The sequence below is a fragment of the Asterias amurensis genome, chromosome 2 (assembly GCF_032118995.1).
Source record: "Asterias amurensis chromosome 2, ASM3211899v1".
Classification (NCBI taxonomy): domain Eukaryota; kingdom Metazoa; phylum Echinodermata; class Asteroidea; order Forcipulatida; family Asteriidae; genus Asterias; species Asterias amurensis.
In genome coordinates, this window is record NC_092649.1 from 25952081 (window position 1) to 25976184 (window position 24104).

Here is a 24104-nt window from a genome sequence, read left to right on the forward strand (position 1 = left end):
GCTTATTTTTCCCAAAGGTATCACTGTTTATACGGATATCTGCTGAGTATACAATTATTGTGGCCCTCGCAGGCCAACCCTGCGATTATTGCAAGATAAGCCGTCAACCCCTCAGAGATAACTGAGACTGTAAAAGTAATAGGAAGTGTGTCTTGTGGTTACTGGGGTACGATCACCTGTCTCGTGGAAATGAGGTTGTAGATATGGTTCAAGTGACTCAAACTTAAGAGGAACTTAAAGTATAACTTCTTAATTCATATTTTTGTTTATGGTAATTGAACATGAATATTTGCAGCTGAAGTGTGACAACACCGATACAGCATTGATTTAGAAATGGGGATAATTAGCACCAGTTTGGTATTAAAGTAATCTTACTTGGTATATCCCAACACATGGATAAAGTTATAAGTCTGTGGAAATTTTTAAGTCAAACAGACATCAAAATTGCATGAAAATAATGAAAGAAAAACACCCTTGTTTGCATGAATATTTGGTGTGCTTTCAGAGGCCTATAAAAAGAGTTTCAGGCCCGAAGTCTTTTAATAATTTGAGTGAGAAATTACCTCTTTCTCAAAAACTTCAGAGTGAGCCGTTTCTCAAAACTTATCAAGAGCTTTCCGTTGCTCGTTACCAAGTAAGTTCTTATGCTAACAATTATTTAAAAAAAATAACAATTAAGTGTCCAGTGCCTTTAATTTGAATACTTCGTTTTTGCAGTGTTAGTTGTTCTTGCATTGTTTGTTACCGTTGTGGAATCTGTCCCTGCCTTCCATTACTGCTGACCTGGGTTTGAATCCCACCACGGAGTACAGAGTTTCATGGCTACAGGCCGGGGCGTAAGGAGGGGGGGGGGGGGTCCGGAGTTCCCTTCCCACGTCTAAAACGGAGCGTGCCTCCAGTACCGTTTTCCTGTCGTATTTGGCAATCGTAGTCTATCCCTGCTTTTCATTTATGTGGACCCTGGTTTGAATCCCACCACGGACTTTTTTATTTTTATTTTAAATCTTCGGACATAAATCTTTGTTGGCAGGGGCCGTCCAGGGTAAGGCAAAAGTTTTCAAAACTGTCATCAAAGCGATGTGCCCTCCCAGACCCCTCCAACAAAAAACATACATGTTTATAAAAATAGAGAGTTTCTTGGCTACATGCAGGAAGGGATGGGGGGGGGGGGGGCTGATAGCATATTGGGCTTCCCGTCCAACGTCTAAAAGGGAACATGCCTCCAGCACCGTCTCCTTATCGTATTGGCCATTAGGCGTATGGCTTGAAGTAGACCCTTTTCTTGGTTTCTTTGATAAAAAAAAAAAAAAATAAAAAACACACCATGTTTATCAATAACAAGGTGATGACCAACGTATAAATAGAGATATGATGAACCACGCAATAGACATAATAGGTTTAACTTCATCCAAACCACTTCATCGTCATTCATCATTCGTCATTCATCATCAGACCTTTCTAATCTTTCGCTTTTAGCGCCATGGCTCACTTCTATACAAATATTGTCCTGCGATATAAATATCTCGAAAAAAAGTGTCCCTTTACTGGCTTATATTGACGCCGTGTTACAGGCAGGCGAGTTCTCATTCGGTCAATGCAATTTCAATTTCATTCCTGGTCATTTCAAGTGGAAATTCAGACGTCTAGGCGCGAACCAACTCCAAGAATTCCATGCAGTTTAAAATCAGCATTTCTTTTTTTATTTGCTTCAAATGCCCCTGTATTGACACAGGCACATCACTGAATAAATAGATCCTTTCTTGGCTGCATCCTGGGTCCTCATACTTCCCCCCAGTCTATTATTATTTATATTTTATTTTCCCTTTGCAAGTCTTATCGGTGGAGAGTGTAACCAAGTTTTTAAATTGTATTTGAAAAGTACAGCCTGCCGTTAGAAATATGTAAACAATAGGCCTGAGATTGGGAAGATTTCATCCGTTCAACCATTTGCATTTTATTTAAAGGCAGTGGACACTAGTTACTCAAAATAATTGTTAGCATAAAACCTTTCTTTGTGACGAGTAAAGGGGAGAGGTTGATGGTATAAAACATAGTGGGAAACGGCTCCCTCTGAAGTGCCATAGTTTTCGAGAAAGAAGTAATTTTCCACGAATTTGATTTCGAGACCTCAGATTTAGAATTTGAGGTCTCGAAATCAACCATCTAAACGCATACAACTTCGTGTGACAAGGGTGTTTTTTTCTTTCATTATTATCTCGCAACTTCGATGACCGATTGAGCTCAAATTTTCACAGGTTTGTTATTTTGTGCATATGTTGAGATACACCAAGTGAGGAGACTGGTCTTTGACATTTACCAATAGTGTCCATTGTCTTTAAGTATTTGTGTGCAGCATATCTCGTTTCCTTTTGATTTATATTTCATAGGCCCAATGTGTTCTTCAATCTCCAATATTTGTCAATCTCATTTGCTTTTTTAGCTGGAGACAATAGTGTCTTTCTCTTCTTTTCGTTTATGATGGTTGTACTTTTTTCAATTTTTCATGTTTATACTCGGTTCCTTCATGGAAAGCATTGCTGGGCGCTGAATTGAGTGTAAAATAGATGACGTAGATAACATTAGGATAAATAAGTAAAACGAGTTTAAGGCGTCAAATTTAAAACCGGTTCTGTAAAAAAAAAATACATAATTCGAGTCAACGTAGTTGGCTTCAGTATCCAATTTACTCTGTTGACTAATTACACGTCATCTCAATATTTCTTGACGGTTATAGCCTAGCCTATATTAATATTATCTTTTACATATTTCTTTCTGATCTTGAAATCATTCAAGCGTTGATAGCATCTGTCTCCAATATAATGTGTCTTCTGATGAGTTAATCAGTATTTCCTCAAGGTATATGACTTCGTAGATTTTTATTTCGACAATTTATTTCTATAACGAAACAAATGAATGCTCAAAATAGCACTCGCTGTTGCCTGTAGCTATATAAAGAAGATGATATGAAACTAAGCAAGAAATGCTACAGGGCTGTAGATGATGGTGAGAACAAAACACATCAAGGTCAGTGACGAGTTGATAAAAACAAATTTAAAGACACTTGACACCTTTGGTAATTGTGAAAGACCAGTCTTCTCACTTGGTGTATCTCTCGTCAAAGTTGCGAGAAAATAGGGGAAGAAAAAACACCCTTGTCACACGAAGTTGTGTGCTTGATTTTGGGACCTCAAAATCTAATTCTGAGGTCTCGAAATCAAATTCAAATATTTTTGTGGAAAATTACTTCATTTCTACGTTACTTCAGAGGGAGCCTTTTCTCACAATGTTTTATACTATCACAGCTCTCCATTGCTCGTACCAAATAAGTTTTTATGATTACAATTGTTTTGAGTAATTTACCAATAGTGTCCAGTGCCTTTAAGAGAATTTAATTTCAAAAAGACCCTTATTTAAACAGATGCCAATATAGCCGTGGTTGATAGGGGGTCTATACTGAATTAAACATCCGCAACACACCATGCCAGTCTACTATAGACCCCCAGACCAGGCTGAACTTTAAAACAGAGCGTCGAGTGGTTTGTTTACCCGGTTCCTGACATATGAAAGCACATTTTTTGTATGCTGGTTAAAATTCTTGGCGACATCGATAGTGCGTTTTGCCTTTAAAGATGAACTCACCCTAAAAACAATGTCATGGAGATAATCCCCTCTTCCTCCCTTTATGGGGTTATCGTCTTGCAACAGAATATTGATGCTCTTGCTTTACCTCAAACAAAGACCTTATTTGAGGGAACTGATCAAGAACTGTTATGGATTTTCTTGGTTGAAATGTGGTTTATGGTTTATTTACTTTAAAATGTCATAGCAGCATACCTCTGACAGTCGGTGGAAACATTACAATAGTTAAAAGCATAACAACAGAAAAAACATGGCAATATGATGAAAATCCAATGATACACACATGTGTAGCAATTAGTCAAAAGTTTAAGCTCAATGGGGCCACTTTCAACATGCAGTTTCAATACCAAGTACCTCCTTGTAACGGGAGAAGTATAAACAAAGAGCCCCGGCACTTCTCGAAGAGCGACCACCTGAACGCCGCCTCTGACCCCCCCCCCCCCCCCGCAAGAAAAAAGAAAAGAAAAAAAAAGAAAATAAATAAATAAATAAATAAATAAACAAATAAAATTGCGATGCCATCATTATTTCAATTAGTACGAACCCGACGTTCATTTTTATTCCAAAAATGTCTCTGTCATTGAGCGGAGGATGTGAAAAGACGGTATTATGTTACACGGTTTAGTTATGGCCGGCCTTTACGAAATCACGGCTTCGGCTCCAGATTCAGGATAGCTTGGCGCTCGCTGTTGTTTTGGCAATTGTGCGACGCGCTTGGGGCCTCGGTCGAGAGGACGGAGCCTGAAGCCAAATCCAAAGCCAAAACCGTAGATTCATAGGTTAGAATAGATCGTACAGTAGACCTATAACCATGCATAGCTAGCGCTCAGTGTGGCGTTATTAATAGGTCTCAACCAAGATTTGTCCCTAAAAATAGTATCTGCAGGTGAAAATAAACATTCGCTGTCTATAAAATATCGACAGATTAAAAGTGAAATAGTGATTTGTTAAAGGGAGTATAAATCAGTTAAAAGTCTGAAAGTTGTGCATTACTCCTTACTTTGTGAATAAAACTTGCTGTTAAATATTTATTGGTACAGTTTAACAGCATTATTTCTCAGAAAATAAACTGAATTGGCAGCATGCATTTCTTAAAGTGTAGTCGCAACCCCCTAAAGTTTTAGACCACAAGAGGGCGCAATGTGTTGTAGTAAAAATTTGGTTGTGATTAGAAGTTGTCATCGGGTTAGTAGTTGATCTAATTAGATATTGACATACTAGGAAGACCGTCACCTTTAGAGCCACGTAGCTCTAGTTTGTTGAACACCCGCACTTTAATCCGGAGGTCGCCAATTCATGTCCCGCGATTGTCATTTTTTCTTTGTTCAACCAAAATTTGCTCTTTAGCCTACCGGTAATTAATAAACTCTACTTCAATTATAATGGTCATCCAATTGGATCAGAGTTAACTGAAAGCAATTTTTATACACCAGACGGAGTATCGAAGTCTTGGGGGAATTATAATATTGTTCATTTTGACGTAAAGGATAGTTGAAAAATCTTTCTGTGTTTTATTTTCTCGTTAATTTCGTATAGAGCGATATTTTAAAAACTTGTTTGTGAATTTCCCTATAATCAGCAGTATTTGATTATTATTGTTATGTAGCAGGCTTGATATTCTTCCTACTTAAAGACAGTGGACACTATTGGTAACTGTCAGAGACTAGTCTTCACAGTTGGTGATCTCAACATATACACACACAAAAAAAAAACTGTGAAAATTTGAGCTCAATCGGTCGTCGAAGTTGTGAGATAATAATGAAAGAAAAAACACCCTTGTCACACGAAGTTGTGTGCTTTCTGATGCTTGATTTCGAGACCTCAAATTCTAAACTTGAGGTCTCGAAATCAAATTCGTGGAAAATTACTTCTTTCTCGAAAACTACGTCACTTCAGAGGGAGCTGTTTCTCACAATGTTTTATACTCCCAACCTCTCCCCATTACTCGTTACCAAATGAGGTATTATGCTGATAATTATTTTGAGTAATTACCAATAGTGTCCACTGCCTTTAAGCCTATTTCCAGATTTGTTTGCCCCTAGAAAATCGTGTGTGTGTTTTTTTTTTTGTTTTTTTTGTTTTTTTTTATATTAGTAAGGCCTGAAGAGTCTACTAGAGCCTGTTATGGTCAGCCCTTGTACTCGATAAATATTGTTCCTACTTTTTTCCAATGACCAAATCTTATGTGTATAGGAATTAGACCATTATCAAGGCTGATGTTCAAATGTATAACTTCACACAGCCACACATAGCTCACATACAACCCAATTACATCAGTGACATACCGTTAGAATGTACTTTCATCTTTTGATTGTTTTATGTTTCAGATGGATCAAAAACAGAAACAGGTGGGACAACCATTTAATATTTTAAACGAAAACTGTGAGATTTCGGTTAAAAAAACCAAGTTTAAATGCAGTATGCACACAGTTGTATGGGAGAAAATAAGGAATCAATCACACGACTGTTCCTTCTGCACACGTCGATAGGAAATACCGCAATATCAATTTGAGAATCCTTACTGGAAAAAAAAAAACCTCAGACAGACATATTGCTAGCAGGCATACAAACACAAAAAAATACAGCGCGGCAAAAATCACCTGTAAATACATGGCGCATGACCGATGTGTATTTTGTGTTTCTTCTTTTGAAAAGTTAATTCTCATAAGTATGCTTGTTTGACACCAGCTTTGCCTAAACCCCCCAGGAGCACTTTAACCATTACAAAGGCCACCAGTACGAGAAGACATTTCACTGTGTCCATAAAAAAAAATACATCGAAAGTTCTCATAAAGCTCGCTCTGAATATACGAAAGGATGAGAGTGGAGTGAATTCTCCGAGGTCATCAACCCTGTCGATGGTTTGAGTGGGGTTTAGTCGCCGGCAGGGAGTCCGGGGGGACATCAAGAAGAGTGCCGGTCAAAGAGAGCCTTTCCCCAGGAACCGCTCTGTTTGATATGTCAACACGTCTGCATGTATGCTACAGTCAAATATCTACAGTTTGTTCTATCCCCAAGTCATGAGAGCTGTTGGTACGCTGTCGACTAAAAATTAAAGCTATTTAATTTTAACGACTGCTGTTGTGTGTCTTAAAGAGAATATGTTTTTGTTTAAAAGAAAGAAAAAAAAAACAAAACGTGTTTTAACTTTAAGTATGTTCGCCCTGACCTCCAACAGATTACTCAACATGTGTAGTGGGGGGGGGGGGGGGGGTTGTGCTGCGAATCTCCATGTGAAATGAGTGCGAGGTCAAGGGTTCATTTGGCAACATCCGGTCAGGCTGGTATCTGGCGTAATTCACGAGCCTCGAAGTGTTATCAACAGGCTAATAGGTCCCCTGCATATGACGTCGCAAGTGTCGTCCCCCCCCCCCCCCTCAATGAGGTAAATGAAGAGCTATCATTATACGTGCACGTTTCCATTCATTGACATCAAAGGTGGTGGACAGTGCACGGAATCAAATCGTTTACATGTTGTCAGTGAAACTTTACGTCCCAGATCATGATCGTGCAAGTAAACAGACGATGAAGTAAACATTTCCAAGAATGTGTTTCTTTCAAAAGTTTTATATAGTTTCCCTTCATTGAGGTTTCCCGCTGTTTTCGTCTTCAATCATTATACCGAGGTGAAATGAAAACGGTTTATCTAGGCAGGATGAAGCTTTATATTAAGGAAATAAAAGTGTAGCCGTTAAAAACAGGCAGGGTCGTTGCCGTGTGATAAAGGCCCTACAAGAATATGTTTTTGTTTAAAAGAAAGAAAAAAAATGTACGTGTTGAAAGAGTATAATTTTAAGTATAATGTTCACCCTGACCTCCAACAGATTACTCAACATGTATAGTGGGTTTTTTGTGCTGCGAATCTCCATGTGAAATGAGTGCGAGGTCAAGGGTTCATTTGGCAACATCCGGTCAGGCTGGTATCTGGCGTAATTCGCGAGCCTCGAAGTGTTATCAACAGGCTAATAGGTCCCCTGCATATGACGTCGCAAGTGTGTCCCCCATCCCCCCCCCCCCCCCCCCAATGAGGTAAATGAAGAGCTATCATTATACGTGCACGTTTCCATTCATTGACATCAAAGGTGGTGGACAGTGCACAGAATCAAATCGTTTACATGTTGTCAATGAAACTTTACGTCCCAGATCATGATCGTGCAAGTAAACAGACGATGAAGTAAACATTTCCAAGAATGTGTTTGTTTCAAAAGTTTTATATAGTTTCCCTTCATTGAGGTTTCCCGCTGTTTTCGTCTTCAATCATTATACCGAGGTGAAATGAGAACGGTTTATCTAGGCAGGATGAAGCTTTTAGGATGTAGCGACGAGTTCTTTCTCGGCCGTTTAAAACAGGCAGGGTCGTTGCCGTGTGATAAAGGCCCTGCAAGGTTTAAACGGCCGTTTAATAACGAGTCACTACGTTTTTTATTCATAATATAAAGTAAGAAACTATGTAAAACTTGACGTGCTTGAGCTCTGTATATATTATACGACGTCCGTGTGTTGCACTGTTATCACTTAGACGCCTATTTTCGACAGTTTCCGGATTCTTTCGTGCGCGTGCGCGTATAGTCTTGGTGCAACACGTTCTCTTTTGTCTTTCACACACAGCGCGGCCAACTCACCGACATCGCCCGTAACAAGAAACGTTTTGCACGAAGACTAGCGCGGTTATAAACACTGGTCATTCATCGAAGGTTTAAATACCCCCACGTGACGCGCTCTCCACCAATAGGAATAGCAAAACTGTCTGAGTTATTTATGAATATTAACTTATTATGACGCGTTTAAAAAAAATCATTAAACCTGGTTAATGTAAAGTCCATGTTGTCAAAGCTGTTGTCTAAGCCTGTGAGTGAGTACATATTGTGTCTGCAGTAAGTCCAGGCTATATGGGGCTGTTTTTTTTTTTTTTTTTTTTTTTTTTTAATACTTCTGGTGTTACGGGACGTCTGTATATTAATGACAACTTGCAAACTGTTGGCTTTTTGACGGGATTGGCGTATGTCTGGAATAATATATTGGTTCTCTCAACAGTGATTAATGTTACGTTCTTACTGTCTATAAGCCGTCAGTTTATTTCCGACACTGCAAACTTGCAGGTGGTCAAAATTTGACAATTTTCCCCCCATATTGATTTGTGATTCATATCAGAGTTTTTGGAATCTCTCAGCTGTATAATGCGCGGCACCAGAAGACTTGGCACTTGATGAAGACGTCCGAATGTCTAGTTCTCGCATCCCACACAAGAAGGGCTGGATCTTCAAAGACACAATTAATCTTAGAAATGTGTGATTTGTCTCGGTTTGAGTGCCATTTACAAATTGAGTTTACCTTGGACGATGACAGTACTTGATCAATTAAGGGGGACATTTTGATATAGCCCCGGGAGGAATGGTAGACTTGGCCAGTTTTTAGAGAAACGCGAAAGCTACGTATTGGGACGGGCAACCTGTAACACGTCTGTAGGTAAAGTATATATCTGGTTTTGGAACCTTTCAATCGCCTTAATCCTAGGATAAAAGTATGTACAGTTAAACATGATATAAATGTAGTCATGTGTACAATAAAACTCACAAGTAAAAACTTAATTTCAAAAGGTGTTCGCCTTTTTTCAGATATCGCCGAAAATCCGGGGTAGTTATGCCCACGCAGGAAGAATTAACTCCTACAGGAATACTTAAAGACACTGGACACTATTGGTAACTGTCAAAGACCAGTCTGCATTAACATTGAGTTTAAATAGTTAATACTTAACGTGCACCTTCCCTTTAGTGTTGTTTGCTCTATGTCTAATGTGACTAGCTTATTGAAAGATCGTGTTGATACCCAGGATTTGTTTTCTCTAGAAGTTACATTTATTATTTGTTTCCGTTTTGTTTGGGCCAGACGGACATAGTGTACATTTATTTAAGGTTTGATCTCAAGTGAAAAGGAAATCAGAAACTTGATTATTGTAATCACACATTTTGTTATCGATCATTTCATTCAGGAAAACTAACTACCCAGGATAATGTTGTATTTAAAAATTCGTCAATTTGGGTGGGGATGGATTTACATATATATTGAGGGAAATAATGCCTCAATGTTGTTCTTCCCAAAATAATAAATAGTTGTATAACGCCCAAAGGCGATTATTTCAGGTTATTTGCAAATTCTCATTAAACAAAATAATACAAAATAGGAAGTGTGACGTAATGTGCTATTTCCCTTTAAACCGTAAACGTTTCCCGGCAAGCAATCGTTATAAATATATAATAGTTTATCCAGTCATTAATTAATCAAAGGCTTATACTGATGTGTGGTTGGTAGGCCCACTTGTATCAACAGACCTTTGAATATTCATACAACTATTTTGAAATTAACATATTCTGATGCACCGTGTCTTTAATGGTTGAGACGGAAAATGACATATAAAGATAAAATTTGTATTTAACTTTTGTTCACTACACTCTGGCAATATTTCCGTTCCTGGTAAAATATCAACCGAAACCTAAGTCTTCGTCAGCAGGATGACCCGTATAGAAATACCGTGTGTTTTGTGTGGTGTATCAGGCTTGTGTGTTTCGTTCTTGAAATGGCAAGGGCACCAAGGCATGTTCTCCTTGTAAGGGCACCCTATGAGGGAATTGTAAATTTACACTGGGCATTTTAAGGGCACCAAGGCAATGACCAGGGACATGCAGGCAATCGCCTTCATTGTTTTCGTGAAGTATCATGCATGGTGTATACAAAAAAATTGCAAATTTATACTGAGGCATTTTAAGGGCACCAGAGCAATAACCGACAAGGAGACAATTACCTTCATTGTCTCAGGGAAGTATTAGGCCTGGTGATACACAACAGTATTGTAAGTTTCTACTGCAGCATTTCAAGGGCACCAAGGCAATGGCAGGGGGCAAACAGGCAATCGCCTTCATTGCCTCCGTGAAGTATCAAGACTGGTGCATACAAACAAATTGTAAATTTCTACTGGAGCATTCCAATGGCATCAATGCAATGACCAGGGGGCATTCAGGCAATCGCCTTCACTGCTTCCGTGTATCATGCATGGTGTTTACAAAAAATGTAAATTTCTACTGGAGCATTTCAACTTCAAGGACACAAAGGCAATGACCAGGGGGCATGGAGGCAATCGCCTTCATTGCCTCGGTGAAATATCACGCATGGTGTATTTATTTTACCAAGGGTGAACATTGATTGTCTCGCTAACATTTTGATAGGACATCATGCATCAACACTTGAAAAGACTCATGATCTTTCAAAAGGTTTCTTCTTTAATGGCCGCGGGGGCGAAGTCACGTATTGCCCTTTTGGGGAATGTTTAGGTACCCTTTGACAAAAAAGGGATCAGCGAGCCTCGTAACTTGTACCGTCACAGTAACGTACACTTTGTTTGCATTTTCCGGTGATGTGTTCCTGTGTTGTAATGTGCTCGTGGAATGACGATAACATTTTTACTGATTTGAATTGAAAATATGCTTCACTTGTGTATACAAAAGAGTTTAGAAATGAGGACGAAGATGGTTGATGTGGTTGTTGTTGTTGATTTGTAGGATTTGAAACTTTGCATGGTGGAAATAAGAGATAGAAGAGTTTGCGGTAACACCATGTAATGACTATCTCTAAATGAGTTGGGGTGGTTCTGAAAAGAACCGTTGGATTAACTCGACGTTTCGATCAGTATGCTCTGATCGTCTTCTGGAGAAATGTGTTGATGTGTTGTTGTTGTTGTTGTTGTTGTTGTCGTCGTCGTTGTTGTTGTCCTTGTTCTTCTTCTTTTGATGTTTATGTTATTTCTTTTTAAAAAGAAGGTCAATGTGCCACCATTTTCAATGTGATTGACATAGCTGTTAAATAAGGTTTTTCAGTTTTGGACATGAACTATTTGTTTTAAACTTAGGAAAGAAAAAAACACGAAAACCCCACTCCGAGTAAAAACATTGACAATTTATTAGTAGTGATAGAGGGCGCTAGACAACGTTTACACTATTTATGTTCAATGTGAAAACCTTGAGCAATAACTGATGAGGCGCACACCGCGTCACAATCGAATTGGCTGAAGCACTGTTATGGCAATGTGGCACTTGTTAAAACTACAACAACAAAGAATATCCAGTTGGTGGGGGGGGGATGTGGCAGTATGGGGGGGGAAATGTGGCAATGAAATGTACATCTGAAATAACTGCTTCTGATCAAAGATATTACCTTCGAAGATGTTTCAGTTCAAGAAAAAGTTGTTTAGCCCCCTTCCACACGAGAGCAATTTTTTAGCAAGGGTCCCTTGTGAAATTGTATCATGGTTGATAAATATACCTTGTGCGAAAAGGACAACAATGTTTTGTATTGTCCAGGGTCCCTTGTAAAATCGTGTATTCGTAATACGTTTATTCAATGTTTCACAATCCCAGTTATTCAAAACAATGGGCAAATCACTACAGGGCAACATGACACTCAAAGAATCCAAGAAATCATGTCTTGTACCAGAGAAAGTCACCCCCCCCCCCCCCCCGTTGCTCTCTTTTTTAGGATAAGCAGAAGAGGACGGCCTTATCCTATTAAGTGGCAATGAGAAGGAGGACGCTCTAAGACGTTGACCCCGTATAGTGGTCACGAGGTTGTTGTGGTGCTGCTGCTTTTGTGTACAACGTCGAAGGGAAAATCGTGTCTCCGCAGTGATGCATATTTTGTGAAATGCGTGCGTTACTCCAGTTCACTCCGGCATACCATCGATCGAGAAAATCCACTTGTAGGAGACAAGGCTGATTCACTCGGGATGATTGCCCAGGCGGAATGAGTTTGAAAGCGCCCCCCCCCCCCCAAGACTTGCCGAGTGCATAGAGATGCATAGAGCAATGGCCAGATGAGCTTCAATGTCTCCCCCCCCCCCCCCCCTCCTTCCAACCATCTCTTCGCTTAAGAGTGGATAGAGACCACTCATAGCAAGTGGTCATGCGAGAGGTAATTCTGTGTAAACAGGACCTGGCAAACTTTAACCAATGGAGGGGAGTCTTATGAGCTACAACACTCAAATATAGGCCGTGCCTTCTGATGCAATGACAACAACATCAACACAGTGGCTCTTGGAGTCAAGACGACGGTCGTGCTCGATTGATTGGTTCTACGGCTGTGGCTGTTTCTAAAGGTGTTGCTATGGTACACTATTATATGCTTTAACAAGTATTCACGTGACGATCAAGCCGCAGCCGCTCATTCTGACGTGGCCAATCACTGGCACGACTGTCCTTGGTCACGGTGTTTTGATGTGGAACCACTCGGCTTCCATCAAAAGAACTACGGAGAACCCCCATGATAGAGAATTATGCCCATAAATAATTAATACACTGTTAGTGGAGGAGCTTTGGATAAAGTCAGATTGCAAAAAGGGCAGCTGTGCCATAAAGTGGGTTTACATCTTCAGCCACCACCAATCTTCAATGCTTAGATGACCATTATTATCATTTCGTGCTTAACACGATTAAGAGATTCGCTAGGACCATTGTGATGGCACCACTAATGCCCTCTAGTAATAAACTCAAAGCTCCTATGCATTCGCATGATTCGTTTTTACGGCGAAGCGTTTAATCCTGAGCATCTATTCTGCTTGCATGAAGATGAAGTCATTCAGGGTTTTTCAGAACTGAGAAGTCTCCTGAATTCCAAAAATCTACTACGCGGTTGTAGAATTATAAGCAAAACAAGTTCCTAAAAGAACATAAGATACACACATGATGTTACCACAAACCAAATACTGATGCAATGCCTCAAATCCCGTATGCTACGCGAAAGTTTGGAACATTATTTAATCCATTCTATTCTAAAAACTTTCCACGAAAGATTAAAACAATTTAAACAAAATTATCCCACCAAAACTGGAGAAACTTAAAATGACCTTGATCCAAACAGTACAGGCACTAACACGTAGAGTTAGACAGAACAATTAAACAAACAAACGAGAGAATGGTGACCATTAAAAGAATGCTGATCGTTCAGCAGCGACATGTCTGTCTGAGAATTTGGCAAAGAAGAGATGGAAATGGAAAGTAAATAAATTTACATTCCACTCGAGGGCTCGATTTCACAAAGGGCTTAATTGATCTTAAGATACGTTACAATCTTGATTGCTAGGCAAAGTGTGACGTCATAATACAAATTACTGTGGCAATATTGACAACAAGATGAATCTTTAAGAGCTTTGTGGAATACAGCACTGCCTGGTTATTGTTACACCACAAACAAACGAGTTTCCAAAAGGGTTCTAAAGCAGGTAAATAAAATGCATTCGGTTGAAACGTTTCCACTTAAATTAGGAATGGCAACCATTGGTTTGAGAGGCTGTTTACTCAGATTTATCTCTCCCTATAGAACTCCTCATATACAGCACAAATTATTGTTATGTTATCTGTGGCTTTTCAAGATTCCCCTGAAGACGATCAGAGCATACTGATCGCAACGTTGAGTTGTTATGCCGCCGGTTCTTTTTAAAACCAACACTACTTGTACTCAACAAGAGATGTTCAGATCGTGTTACTGCAATTAAGTTTTACTTCCACCATGCAAAATTTCAAATTTTGAAGATGCAACGTATTAATGTTTGAGGAAGGTTTCTTTCCAAGTGTATAAAATATGCTAAGATCAATTTATACTCTATTTGAAATCCAGAATTGGTACGAGGTACGAAATGTCTTGTAAGAAGGTACGAAGTGTCCAAGGTATGAAGTGTCCAAATCCAAAGTCCTTGGAAAAGGTACGAAGTGTACAAAGTCGCTTCATACCTTGCAAAAGATACGAAGTGTCCATGGTACGAAGTGGTAAAGGTACGAAGTGTCCAGGGTACGAAGTGGTAAAGGTACGAAGTGTCCATGGTACGAAGTGGTAAAGGTACGAAGTGTCCAGGGTACGAAGTGGTAAAGGTACGAAGTGTCCAGGGTACGAAGTGGTAAAGGTACGAAGTGTCCATGGTACGAAGTGGTAAAGGTACGAAGTGTCCAGGGTACGAAGTGGTAAAGGTACAAAGTGGTTAAGGTACGAAGTGGTTAAGGTACGAAGTGGTTAAGGTACGAAGTGGTACAGGTACGAAGTGGTTAAGGTACGAAGTGTCCAGGGTACGAAGTGGTAAAGGAACGAAGTGGTAAAGGTACAAAGTGGTTAAGGTACGAAGTGGTTAAGGTACGAAGTGGTTAAGGTACGAAGTGGTACAGGTACGAAGTGGTTAAGGTACGAAGTGTCCAGGGTACGAAGTGGTACAGGTACGAAGTGGTAAAGGTACGAAGTGGTTAAGGTACGAAGTGTCCAGGGTACGAAGTGGTAAAGGTACAAAGTGGTAAAGGTACGAAATGTCCAGGGTTAGAAGTGTCCAGGGTACGAAGTGTCCAGGGTACGAAGTGTCCAGTGTACGAAGTGGTAAAGGTACGAAGTGTCCAGGGTACGAAGTACTAGTGTACAAAGTGGTAAAGGTACGAAATGTCCAGGGTACGAAGTGTCCAGGGTACGAAGTGTCCAGGGTACGAAGTGTCCAGGGTACGAAGTGTCCAGTGTACGAAGTGGTAAAGGTACGAAGTGTCCAGGGTACGAAGTACTAGTGTACGAAGTGGTAAAGGTACGAAGTGTCCAGGGTACGAAGTGTCCAGTGTACGGAGTGGTAAAGGTACGAAGTGTCCAGGGTACGAAGTACTAGTGTACAAAGTGGTAAAGGTATGAAGTGTCCGGACACCTTTTTGGTTAGAAAAATTACTCATAATATGAAACATAAATTACAACAGTTAATTTGTTTCTTGCAAGCGTTCTGGAACATAGTGTGTTTTGGAGAGCGTTTCATGAAAACTGACCGTGAGCACATTTTTACAACAAAATTTCAGAGATTTATTTTGGCAGATCACAAGCTAATTGATTAATTGGTTACGTCAATCGTGGCGTGGGATTATTCAAGAGTTTCCTGAGCCGGCTTTAAGCTGATGTCAAGCTGACAATAGCTCTCCATTGATCGGTTATTCCATGGTATTGATAAACCCCATGAATCGAGACTATAGGGGGTTGTCATTGAAGGGAAAGAGGATTAACAATTTTAAGTGCTCTCTTAAATGGATGAAGCTTAAAGCTGACATACTGCATGTTGGATATTAAGTGAAAAACATGTGGTTTAGTGTGGTGTTTTTAATAATAATTTTGATATTGTGGTGTTTTTTACATGAAAAAGCCTGTCTTTTGACATGTAATCAAAAGTGCTGAATGACCTTCGTAAACCAAGGGCCCAATTTCATTTAAGCATAAAATATTGCTTAAAAATTGTATCTCTTTAAAGTAGAAACGGGCAGGATACCAGTCACGTAGTGTACATGTGACTTAGTATTTTAGCTGGTAACCTTGTTTTGGTAAGCACAATTAGTTTGTGCTTAGCTACTTTATGTGCTTGACCAGCTCTATGAAATTGGACCCAGATATTTATGATAACGTGAAACTGATGAAACGTGCAGTCTGAATGACAATGCAAACATGAGTTCATGTGTGTTGAGTTTACACTTGTAAATATTTCTACCCAAGACTTTCAGTCGCTGAGCATACCTTCTTGACCTCGTCATCAAGTGAGGTAAAACACGCTAAAAACATGTCCTCGAACATCTAAACTCCAAAACAAATATGTGGTGTCCGGGATGGGTGACTAATATAGCTTTGATATGAAAGGAACTTTTTATCACAATGGGTTTATGAGTTGTTCATTCTGCTTGTTTTGTTCAACGGTTTATTGCTTAAATTATCTGGTACAATCTTGACATTTTATACAAGAAGGTGTCAATCTCTTTAGTAGGGATTCGTTGGCTATGAATTATTTCCAGAGGTGAAGTTTTGTATGCACTCTAAAATGCCCTGACCATCTTCTGATGAAGTTGTCGCTGTAATAATTATTCTTTAAACTACCTCATTGTTTCACAAAAATTCTGTATTATGGACATTCACAGTTTCTGGTCAGCGTGGCTGGTTTTTGTTGTGGTAGTGACACTCTTATCTTCAGGTTAACACCACTAACTGTCTGGGTCGGTAATGTTACTGTTCTATAGTGTAGAATACCTCTCCCAATACCAATGTTAAGTTCCCCCATCCTTAAACTCGTTCCCATTGCCCCATGGTCTAACCATAGAGGTAGAAATAGACCTCAATGGTATAACATAAGACCCAAGTCCAAATAAGAGTCCGGTCATGAACACCTGTCCTTATTTTTCTATGGGGGTAGGATTGTTGAGGGGGTTATAGGGGTGCTATTTCACGATCTCCTGGTGCACAGGCTATTAAATAAGGGTCTGATCTCCCTTGTGTTTCACTGTACTCTCCCTGAGATCTAATGAGCTTGGTTATGGCGCACTCTTGAATCGGATGGTTGGAACACCAGATGCTCCTGTGCTCATCGAAAAAAGAGTCAAAATGATATCTTTTCCTTTTTTTTATTTGTCCAGTTTTCTCTTTTCCTCTTTTGTCATGGATAGTTACTTACATGCATGGGTCATGAACACTTGGCTCGTCTTTTCGTTCTATGATTTACGTTTTCTGGTGGTGGGATTGTTGAGGAAGTTGGTGTGGGTGCTTTTTTTAGTTTTTCCTTTTTGGAAAAAGCTATGCTTGTCTTGGGTCGGATGATATATCACAAACAAAATCCCTTGCGAGTCACTTTACACATCCCGTGATCTAATGAGTACAATTAATGCACACTCTTGACCCGGATGGTTGGAGCTCACAGACACTCGTGTGCTCATCGGAAAAAGGGTCAAGAGGGTGGACGCTGATGGTTGATTCTTCTGAATGCATCAGTTGGGGAAACGACTTCAGGGTTTAATCCTCAAGAAAAGATGTTCATTGCTTTCGCCTTGTTGACTACAGATTACACGTCGTTTTCTCTGCACAAAAGCCTCTCCCCCAGCGCAGGATAACTGTTTTACACAACAACCATCCATTTATTTTCCCACCCATTTTTAGACAATTAGACAGTTGCAGTTAATGCAAAACGCAAACAAAATTTCTGTAGGAAATTCCCAACAAACCATAAGATGCGTAGCTTAAGACATCTTTAAGGGCTCTTTAAGGGGTAATATATTATCATTTGCAGATGCCAGTTGCTTGTACTCTGTGTGTTTTACATTTGTACTGGAAGCCAGAGAAGGTTAGCTCCGTGACAAAGCAGTCAGTCATGGGGGATAGAGCAGACAATGAGTACAGATCCGTATAAAGAGTAAAGCCACTAGGGAGCTCCGGTGACAAAGCTCTTTGTGTGCCATTATAGGGAAGAAACTGTTGTGCGTGTCGCATCACGAAGTGCTCGACCGTAATGCCTGCTCCATTTGCACTTTTTTTTCTGATGTCCTTGAAAGTTTGATATATTTTTTTCTGTGTGGATCAACGCATCAGTGTAGAAGGTTCTGTACATCCAGGCGCGAAATCTTACATACGGCTGGTTGTTCGTTCATAAAATAACATTTCTAATAAATATTGATAAACTTCGGAAGGAAGTACTGCCTAAGACGAGTTTCTAACGCAGTCGCCATAGCGCAAGTGATAACTTCAACAAATGGGTTGACAATTTTTTGTCTTGTGTTTTGATGATGGAAGATACGAAGAGTGGAATTAACCCACAGATAACGACTTCTTCGTCGACGATGTTTGAGAAGCTAATCGATATTTGGGACGATCTCTTTAGCAAAGGTATGTCATGTAATAGTGGACCGCCATAAAGTATCACATTTTCACCGAGGTTCTTTTTTCTACTTTAATCAAACGGTCTGTGACGAAATCAGTAAATTCAGGTGCTTAGCAGCAACTTTTTCTTTGCAACTGGTAAACTTTGTTTTCTTGCTCGGAGCATGTTTTTGTGAAACCTACAAGAGAATGCCCTTACAGGTGTTATGAACCGGGACTTAGTTAATAAGTCTTTCTTGTTTGAAATGGTTGATCTTTTTTTCAATTGGATATTTTGATCATGGAAATTTTACAAGCGTTTTTCGTTGGGTCTTCTCGCTATACATGCACATAGCCTGAGTGATGTTCCCTCATCAACCAGCACTCGTTTGGCCTTTGTATTGTTTTAACTGTTTATATCTGGGGCCAATTTCATAGAGCTGCTTAAGCAAAAAAAATTGCTTAAGCACAAAAACAGCTTGCTTATTTTATACATGTTACTGGCCAACATTTCATGCTGTATACATTGCTTGTGACTGGTATTTAGCTGTTGTTTACTTAATATAACAATTGAGTGGAATCTTGGCCGCTAATCTGATTTTACTAAGCAGGGATTTTTTTGCTTAAGCAAAATTTAGTGCTTAATCAGCTCTATGAAATTGGGCCCTGGTTAAACGTAAAGCGTTAAACGCATCTGAAGTGTCACCAGAGAGCACCTTATGTATAAGTAATAATTCCGGGCCAAAGGGTGTGTCCACACGGTCCACCAATTGACTCTCCATTCATGCCTTAAAGGAACGCAACATTATTGGTAACTACTCAACATAATTGTTAGTATTAAGATTGACTTGGTAATGAGCAATGGAGAGCTGTGGATAGTATTGAACATTGTGAGAAACGGCTCCCATAGAGTTAAACCGGATTCATCCTGAATGTGGGAAGGGCGACCATCACAGTTATGTAGTTTTAAGAAAGAGGTAATGCTCACTCAAATTAAAATACTTCAGGCCTGAAGCCTTTTTATAATAGGCATCTGAAAGCACACAATATTGTGTAGTAAGGTTTTTTATTTCACTACCCTCTTTACAACTTTCATTGAGTCAAAGTTTTCACAACATGTGTGTTATTGCATGCCTTGTTGGGATACACCAAGTAAGTTACTGGGGTCGATTTCACAAGGAGTTGGGACTAGTCCTTACTTAGGACTAGGCCTAGGAGATAAGAAACACGTATGGCTAGTCCTAATTTAGGACGAGTAATTCGTCCTAACTCGAGATAAAACTGTTCTTAACTCTTTGTGGTGAAATCAACCCCTGTTTTTTGACAGTTATACCAAAGGTGTCCAATGCCTGTGCTAATCCATCCTAACCCTGATACCAACAACCATAAATGTTGGTCCTGTAGACCTACGTAAAACCAATCGGCATGACTGCAATGTTTTGGTCAGCAATTGAAAAAATAGGGGGTCGGGGTAGAAAAGATTCTTGACACTTTTGTACGCACTCTGTGGTAGACTTACTCTCCATTCAACCCGAGCCGATGATACAGAACTACTCAAATCAACCAAAACGACCCCTGCGGGTCATTAGACCGAGTTAATTTACCCCCTCCATAGATGAGCTAGAAGTCCCCCAGGGCCACCCAACGACCCCCTCACCTTTTGTTCCCGTCTATTCGGCGATTGTCCGAAGCCTTGTTGACATCTTCCATTCAAGCTGCTTATAATGTAGATAAATTACACCCTAGACACGCAAGCCGATCAAATTGCTCACGATCTCACCCCCAATGGACATTGTAATGGATATGACATTAAAAAGCTTTCACCTGGATAATATGCTAATTGGGATGTTCATTTCGAATTTTCACTTTTTTTCAGGGACACCTCCTTTGAAGTTTTGTCGGTGTGTTTTTATCATAAATAAAGCTATGAATCATATAAAAAGACAGTTGTGTTCTGCCAGCGCCTCAATCATTTTTTATACGTTGTATTGTAACCTTTGTTTACAAACACGAGAGAGTGACATCATATATCCCATGGCCTTTCTGGCAGGCAAGATTACACATTTCAACTAAAACTCAAGAGTTACATGTACATATAAATGAAAGAGCTGAAAATAATGTGTACAAACCGCGTCTGCAGGAAGTCCAGACTCTGTGGCTCTTTTGTAAACATGTAATGTCACAGGTTATACATGGTCTATAATGCTTGCTGTTGATGACGAAACAAAAATTCAATCACCTTTCAGGGATTGAGTTTAATATAGGAAGAACCATAGCAGGCCTGAACCGAAGAACTATTAGTTCTAAAAGAAGAACCGTAATTGTTATTTTTTGATGACACATTTGAGACCCCTCGATTGCCTTACTTGTTTCTTAATTCATTTGACTTGTACATGAGAACAAGTTATAACAACAATCAAAACAGTCTAATGATGTCGGTCATTCGAACACTGGGTTGGATTTCACAAAGAGTTAAGACTTGTCTGATCTCGAGTTAGGACGAGTTACTCGGACTATCCTGAAGTTTTGATTAAATTCTTAAGAGTTCTAGGACTAGTCCTTATAAGTAACCGACCACAGGTCACTTCAAAGCGTTCCTTTTTAAAGGGTACGAATAGCCGGGTACGAAGTGTCGTTCCTTGCACAAGGTAACCTTTGTCGAGCCCTGTTTTTTTCCCAGCCCATTTCTTTCGCAATTTTTGTTATGGTTGTTGTTGTTGTTGTGTTTTTAATTTTGGTCGAGCTTGCCTGATTCTTTGCAATATATGGTTTGGGTTTTGCTTGTTGTGTTTCTCACTTTGTATAGCCTCGGTCAACGCTTTTTGTTCCTACCTGATTCGTGCCAAGTATTTCTGATAACTAGTAGGGGCCTGAAGGAAATTTGTGACCCGTTTAAGTTTGTTTTCTACGTTGTAACCTTCAGCTGATCAGCTGATTTCCTTTTCTTCTTTTCAAAACAGCTATAGAAAACTGTAAAAAACACTGTACACAAAAGTTAAGTGTAATCGGTCAGTTCCCTTTTTCCCCTTCTTTTTTGACAGTTTGAAAGTTGCAAAAGTCTGAACCTTGGACTAGCCCTGGTGTTTCTGTGGGATTCTTTTTCCACACTGAACGCATGGACGGTCACTTCACGGCCAATAAGTTTCGGTAGTCTTTGAGAGAAATGATTTGCACCACATGGCAAGAATTAATTGCAATTATTTCATCAAACCATGGAGATTAGATTTGTTTACAGGACAGGTCGATTCTACAAACATTGTTACGCAACAGAGAGGTCAAGCATTAGTAGCTGGTACCAGACTATATCTGTCACGAAAATCATAATTGAAATGAATTGATTAAAAAGCCCAGTTCATACTTCTTGGGAGTGCGACTAATATTCACGTCACAACTCTGTTTTTGATAAGAATAATTCCAAAGAGTTGAGCACAGCTCAACTGTGGCTAAATTGCGAATTTGTGACGTCAATATTCGCTTCGCAGTTGCATTCGTAGGAAGCCTAACTGGGCTTTAACGAGTAGAGGCCTTTTCGAAACCGTTACTTAAGCTTCGGCTCCCGTCAGTAGAAGTGCGCTTCCCTTTGATCAGAAGGATTGGTTCAAAGCCTGAAGACCAAGCCGTGTTTTCGAAAAGTTCCTTAGTTGTGACATTATTGAATAACACATTTGTACGGGATGTACGAAGGAATGTGTCTTATAAGTCAAACGTAGTCCCACATACCTGTCAGGAAATTACAACTGCAACAGAACATTCACCGTGTGACGGTATGACCGCGATATAATAAAACCACTATTATTCTATTTGGTTGCTCATTTGTCATCACACGAGTGATGTGCAGCTGCCATGATGGTATTACACTATAGTTTTGTAACTCCTCTGCGATTTGTTCTATTTACAGAGGTTCCCAGCAGACAGACTCGGCCGAGCAGCAATGTTACGAATCACGCTGACTACCACCACCACCAGGACAACGAGCTGCACCACAAAGCACCAGAAACCACCGTGATTATAGCCGACCCTACGGCGGGTAGTAGCAAGCATGACGCTACCAACCCGGTCGCCAACGACGTCAAAACGAACACTATAATCGAACCGTCAACAAAACCATCCTCCGAAATGATTGTGAACCAACAGAGAAATGGCAAGGAGGAAGATGGCACCAGTGTCATGACGGGGAATAACCGTTTGAAACAAAACTTCATGATGAGTCGAAGTTATTCCGTTGGGAATAAGATGACAGCGCCCTGTTCGCCGGTGTCAAGAAAGCGCGCCATTTCTGTGACAACACCGAAGAAGACAGTCAATAAAGATCGCAACTCAGGCTATAATGTTGTATCCGCAAGACGGGTCACCTTAGATGTGGATCAGAACTCCGACGGGTCGTCGATCTATGAGCAATTTGAAATAAGCGGGGATCGCCATGATATGCGGTTTCCATGGCAGCATGACGTGCCTGTTCAGTGTGATCTCGTGGAGACGCGAGAGGTTAGCATTCAGACGGATTTTGAACCCTGCAGTCAATGCCAACTGAGACGTCTCTCCAACCTGTCGGATATAAGCGATTTAGACTCAGCCAGTAACTACGTGACGTATATGGGGTTGAAACGAGGCAGTGCAGCCTCGTCATCGCGCAAGTCCTCCGCAAAGGGCAAGAAACTGCATCGGCAAAACTTCAGTCTCGATCTGACCGATTACCCAGGCTCATCAAACGGTGGATTATTGGTTAACGGTGCAACAGCACCAGGCTCACCGACAGCCCCGTTCAGAAATCGGTCGTCTCGGCTCTCTGTATCGCGCCCTCTATCGGACTCGGATATCAGTCGTAGCTCGATGGACAGCTTCCACGGACATTCAAAGCTTTTCCAAAGACGCAAGGGAACTATTGAAAATATAGCTACATCTAAAAGTGGAATAACCTTGACGATAGATAGGTGTGAGTCAGATTCATTGCCTTGCTCTCCAATACCATCACCTCTACCACAGGTAAGACTTTAAAGACACTGGAAAATGTTGGTAATTACTCAAAATAATTGTTAGCATCAAAACTTACTTGGTATTAAAAGAAGCAAAGTAATGCTGTCGATAGTACACAAATATTGAGTGCCTCAGAGTGGAATGGGGGGGGGGGGAATATTATCGCAAGGATGAATTGGAACAGTCCACATTTTACCGAGCGATAATATTTCTTCCATTCCACGAATTAAAGCCACTCAATATTTGTTTTATATAACTGACATATAGATCCTTGTCATTTGATGTGTTTTAAAAGTATAACATTATGAAAAATCACACAAATTACAAGGATGATCCTAACTGTTGAATGGGAAATGCTATTCCCCATGGGCGAATAGGTCTTTTTGATCGCCTGTGCGGATGGGAGTAATAGTGAATGTCACGTGAAGTGAGTTCCACCAATCAAATGACAAGGATCTGTATGTCAGTTTTATAGTATAGAATATTGTGAGAAACGGCTCTTTTTGATGAAGTAACATAACATACATGCTTCTAGGGACCAGGAATTGAATCAAGTCATATGCCCATGTCCGCACTTATTCATTGGGTGAATTACAGCTGTAACTTAACTGGACGGTCGTGCGCGACTCAATTATTTCCAGCGGAATGAGAGAAAGGAACATCTTCAACGAGAATGTAATCACTCTACAGCGCCCTCTTCGTCCCAGTTTTTTTTTTCCTCATAGACTTGTCTCCTGTCTTTGGGATAAATAAAGGCACTGGTCTCACCGGCCCACTGATTTCATTGGATACAATATGCCATTGGATAATGTGATGTGACGTTAGCTTTCCAT

General features: G+C 40.1%; 1 protein-coding gene across 4 annotated transcripts in view; it reads left to right on the plus strand.

Moving 5' to 3' along the window:
• Positions 1-24104, plus strand: part of LOC139954405 (uncharacterized) — a 163803-nt gene that overhangs the window by 91168 nt on the left and 48531 nt on the right. For 3 of the 4 annotated variants that reach the window (XM_071954194.1, XM_071954193.1, XM_071954197.1), the window contains one exon: positions 22196-23280. In XM_071954194.1, coding sequence (XP_071810295.1) covers positions 22196-23280 — 1085 coding nt within the window. Of the gene's footprint in view, positions 1-18207; positions 18325-22195; positions 23281-24104 lie in introns of those variants that run through there. The other variant, XM_071954196.1, reaches the window with a different exon arrangement.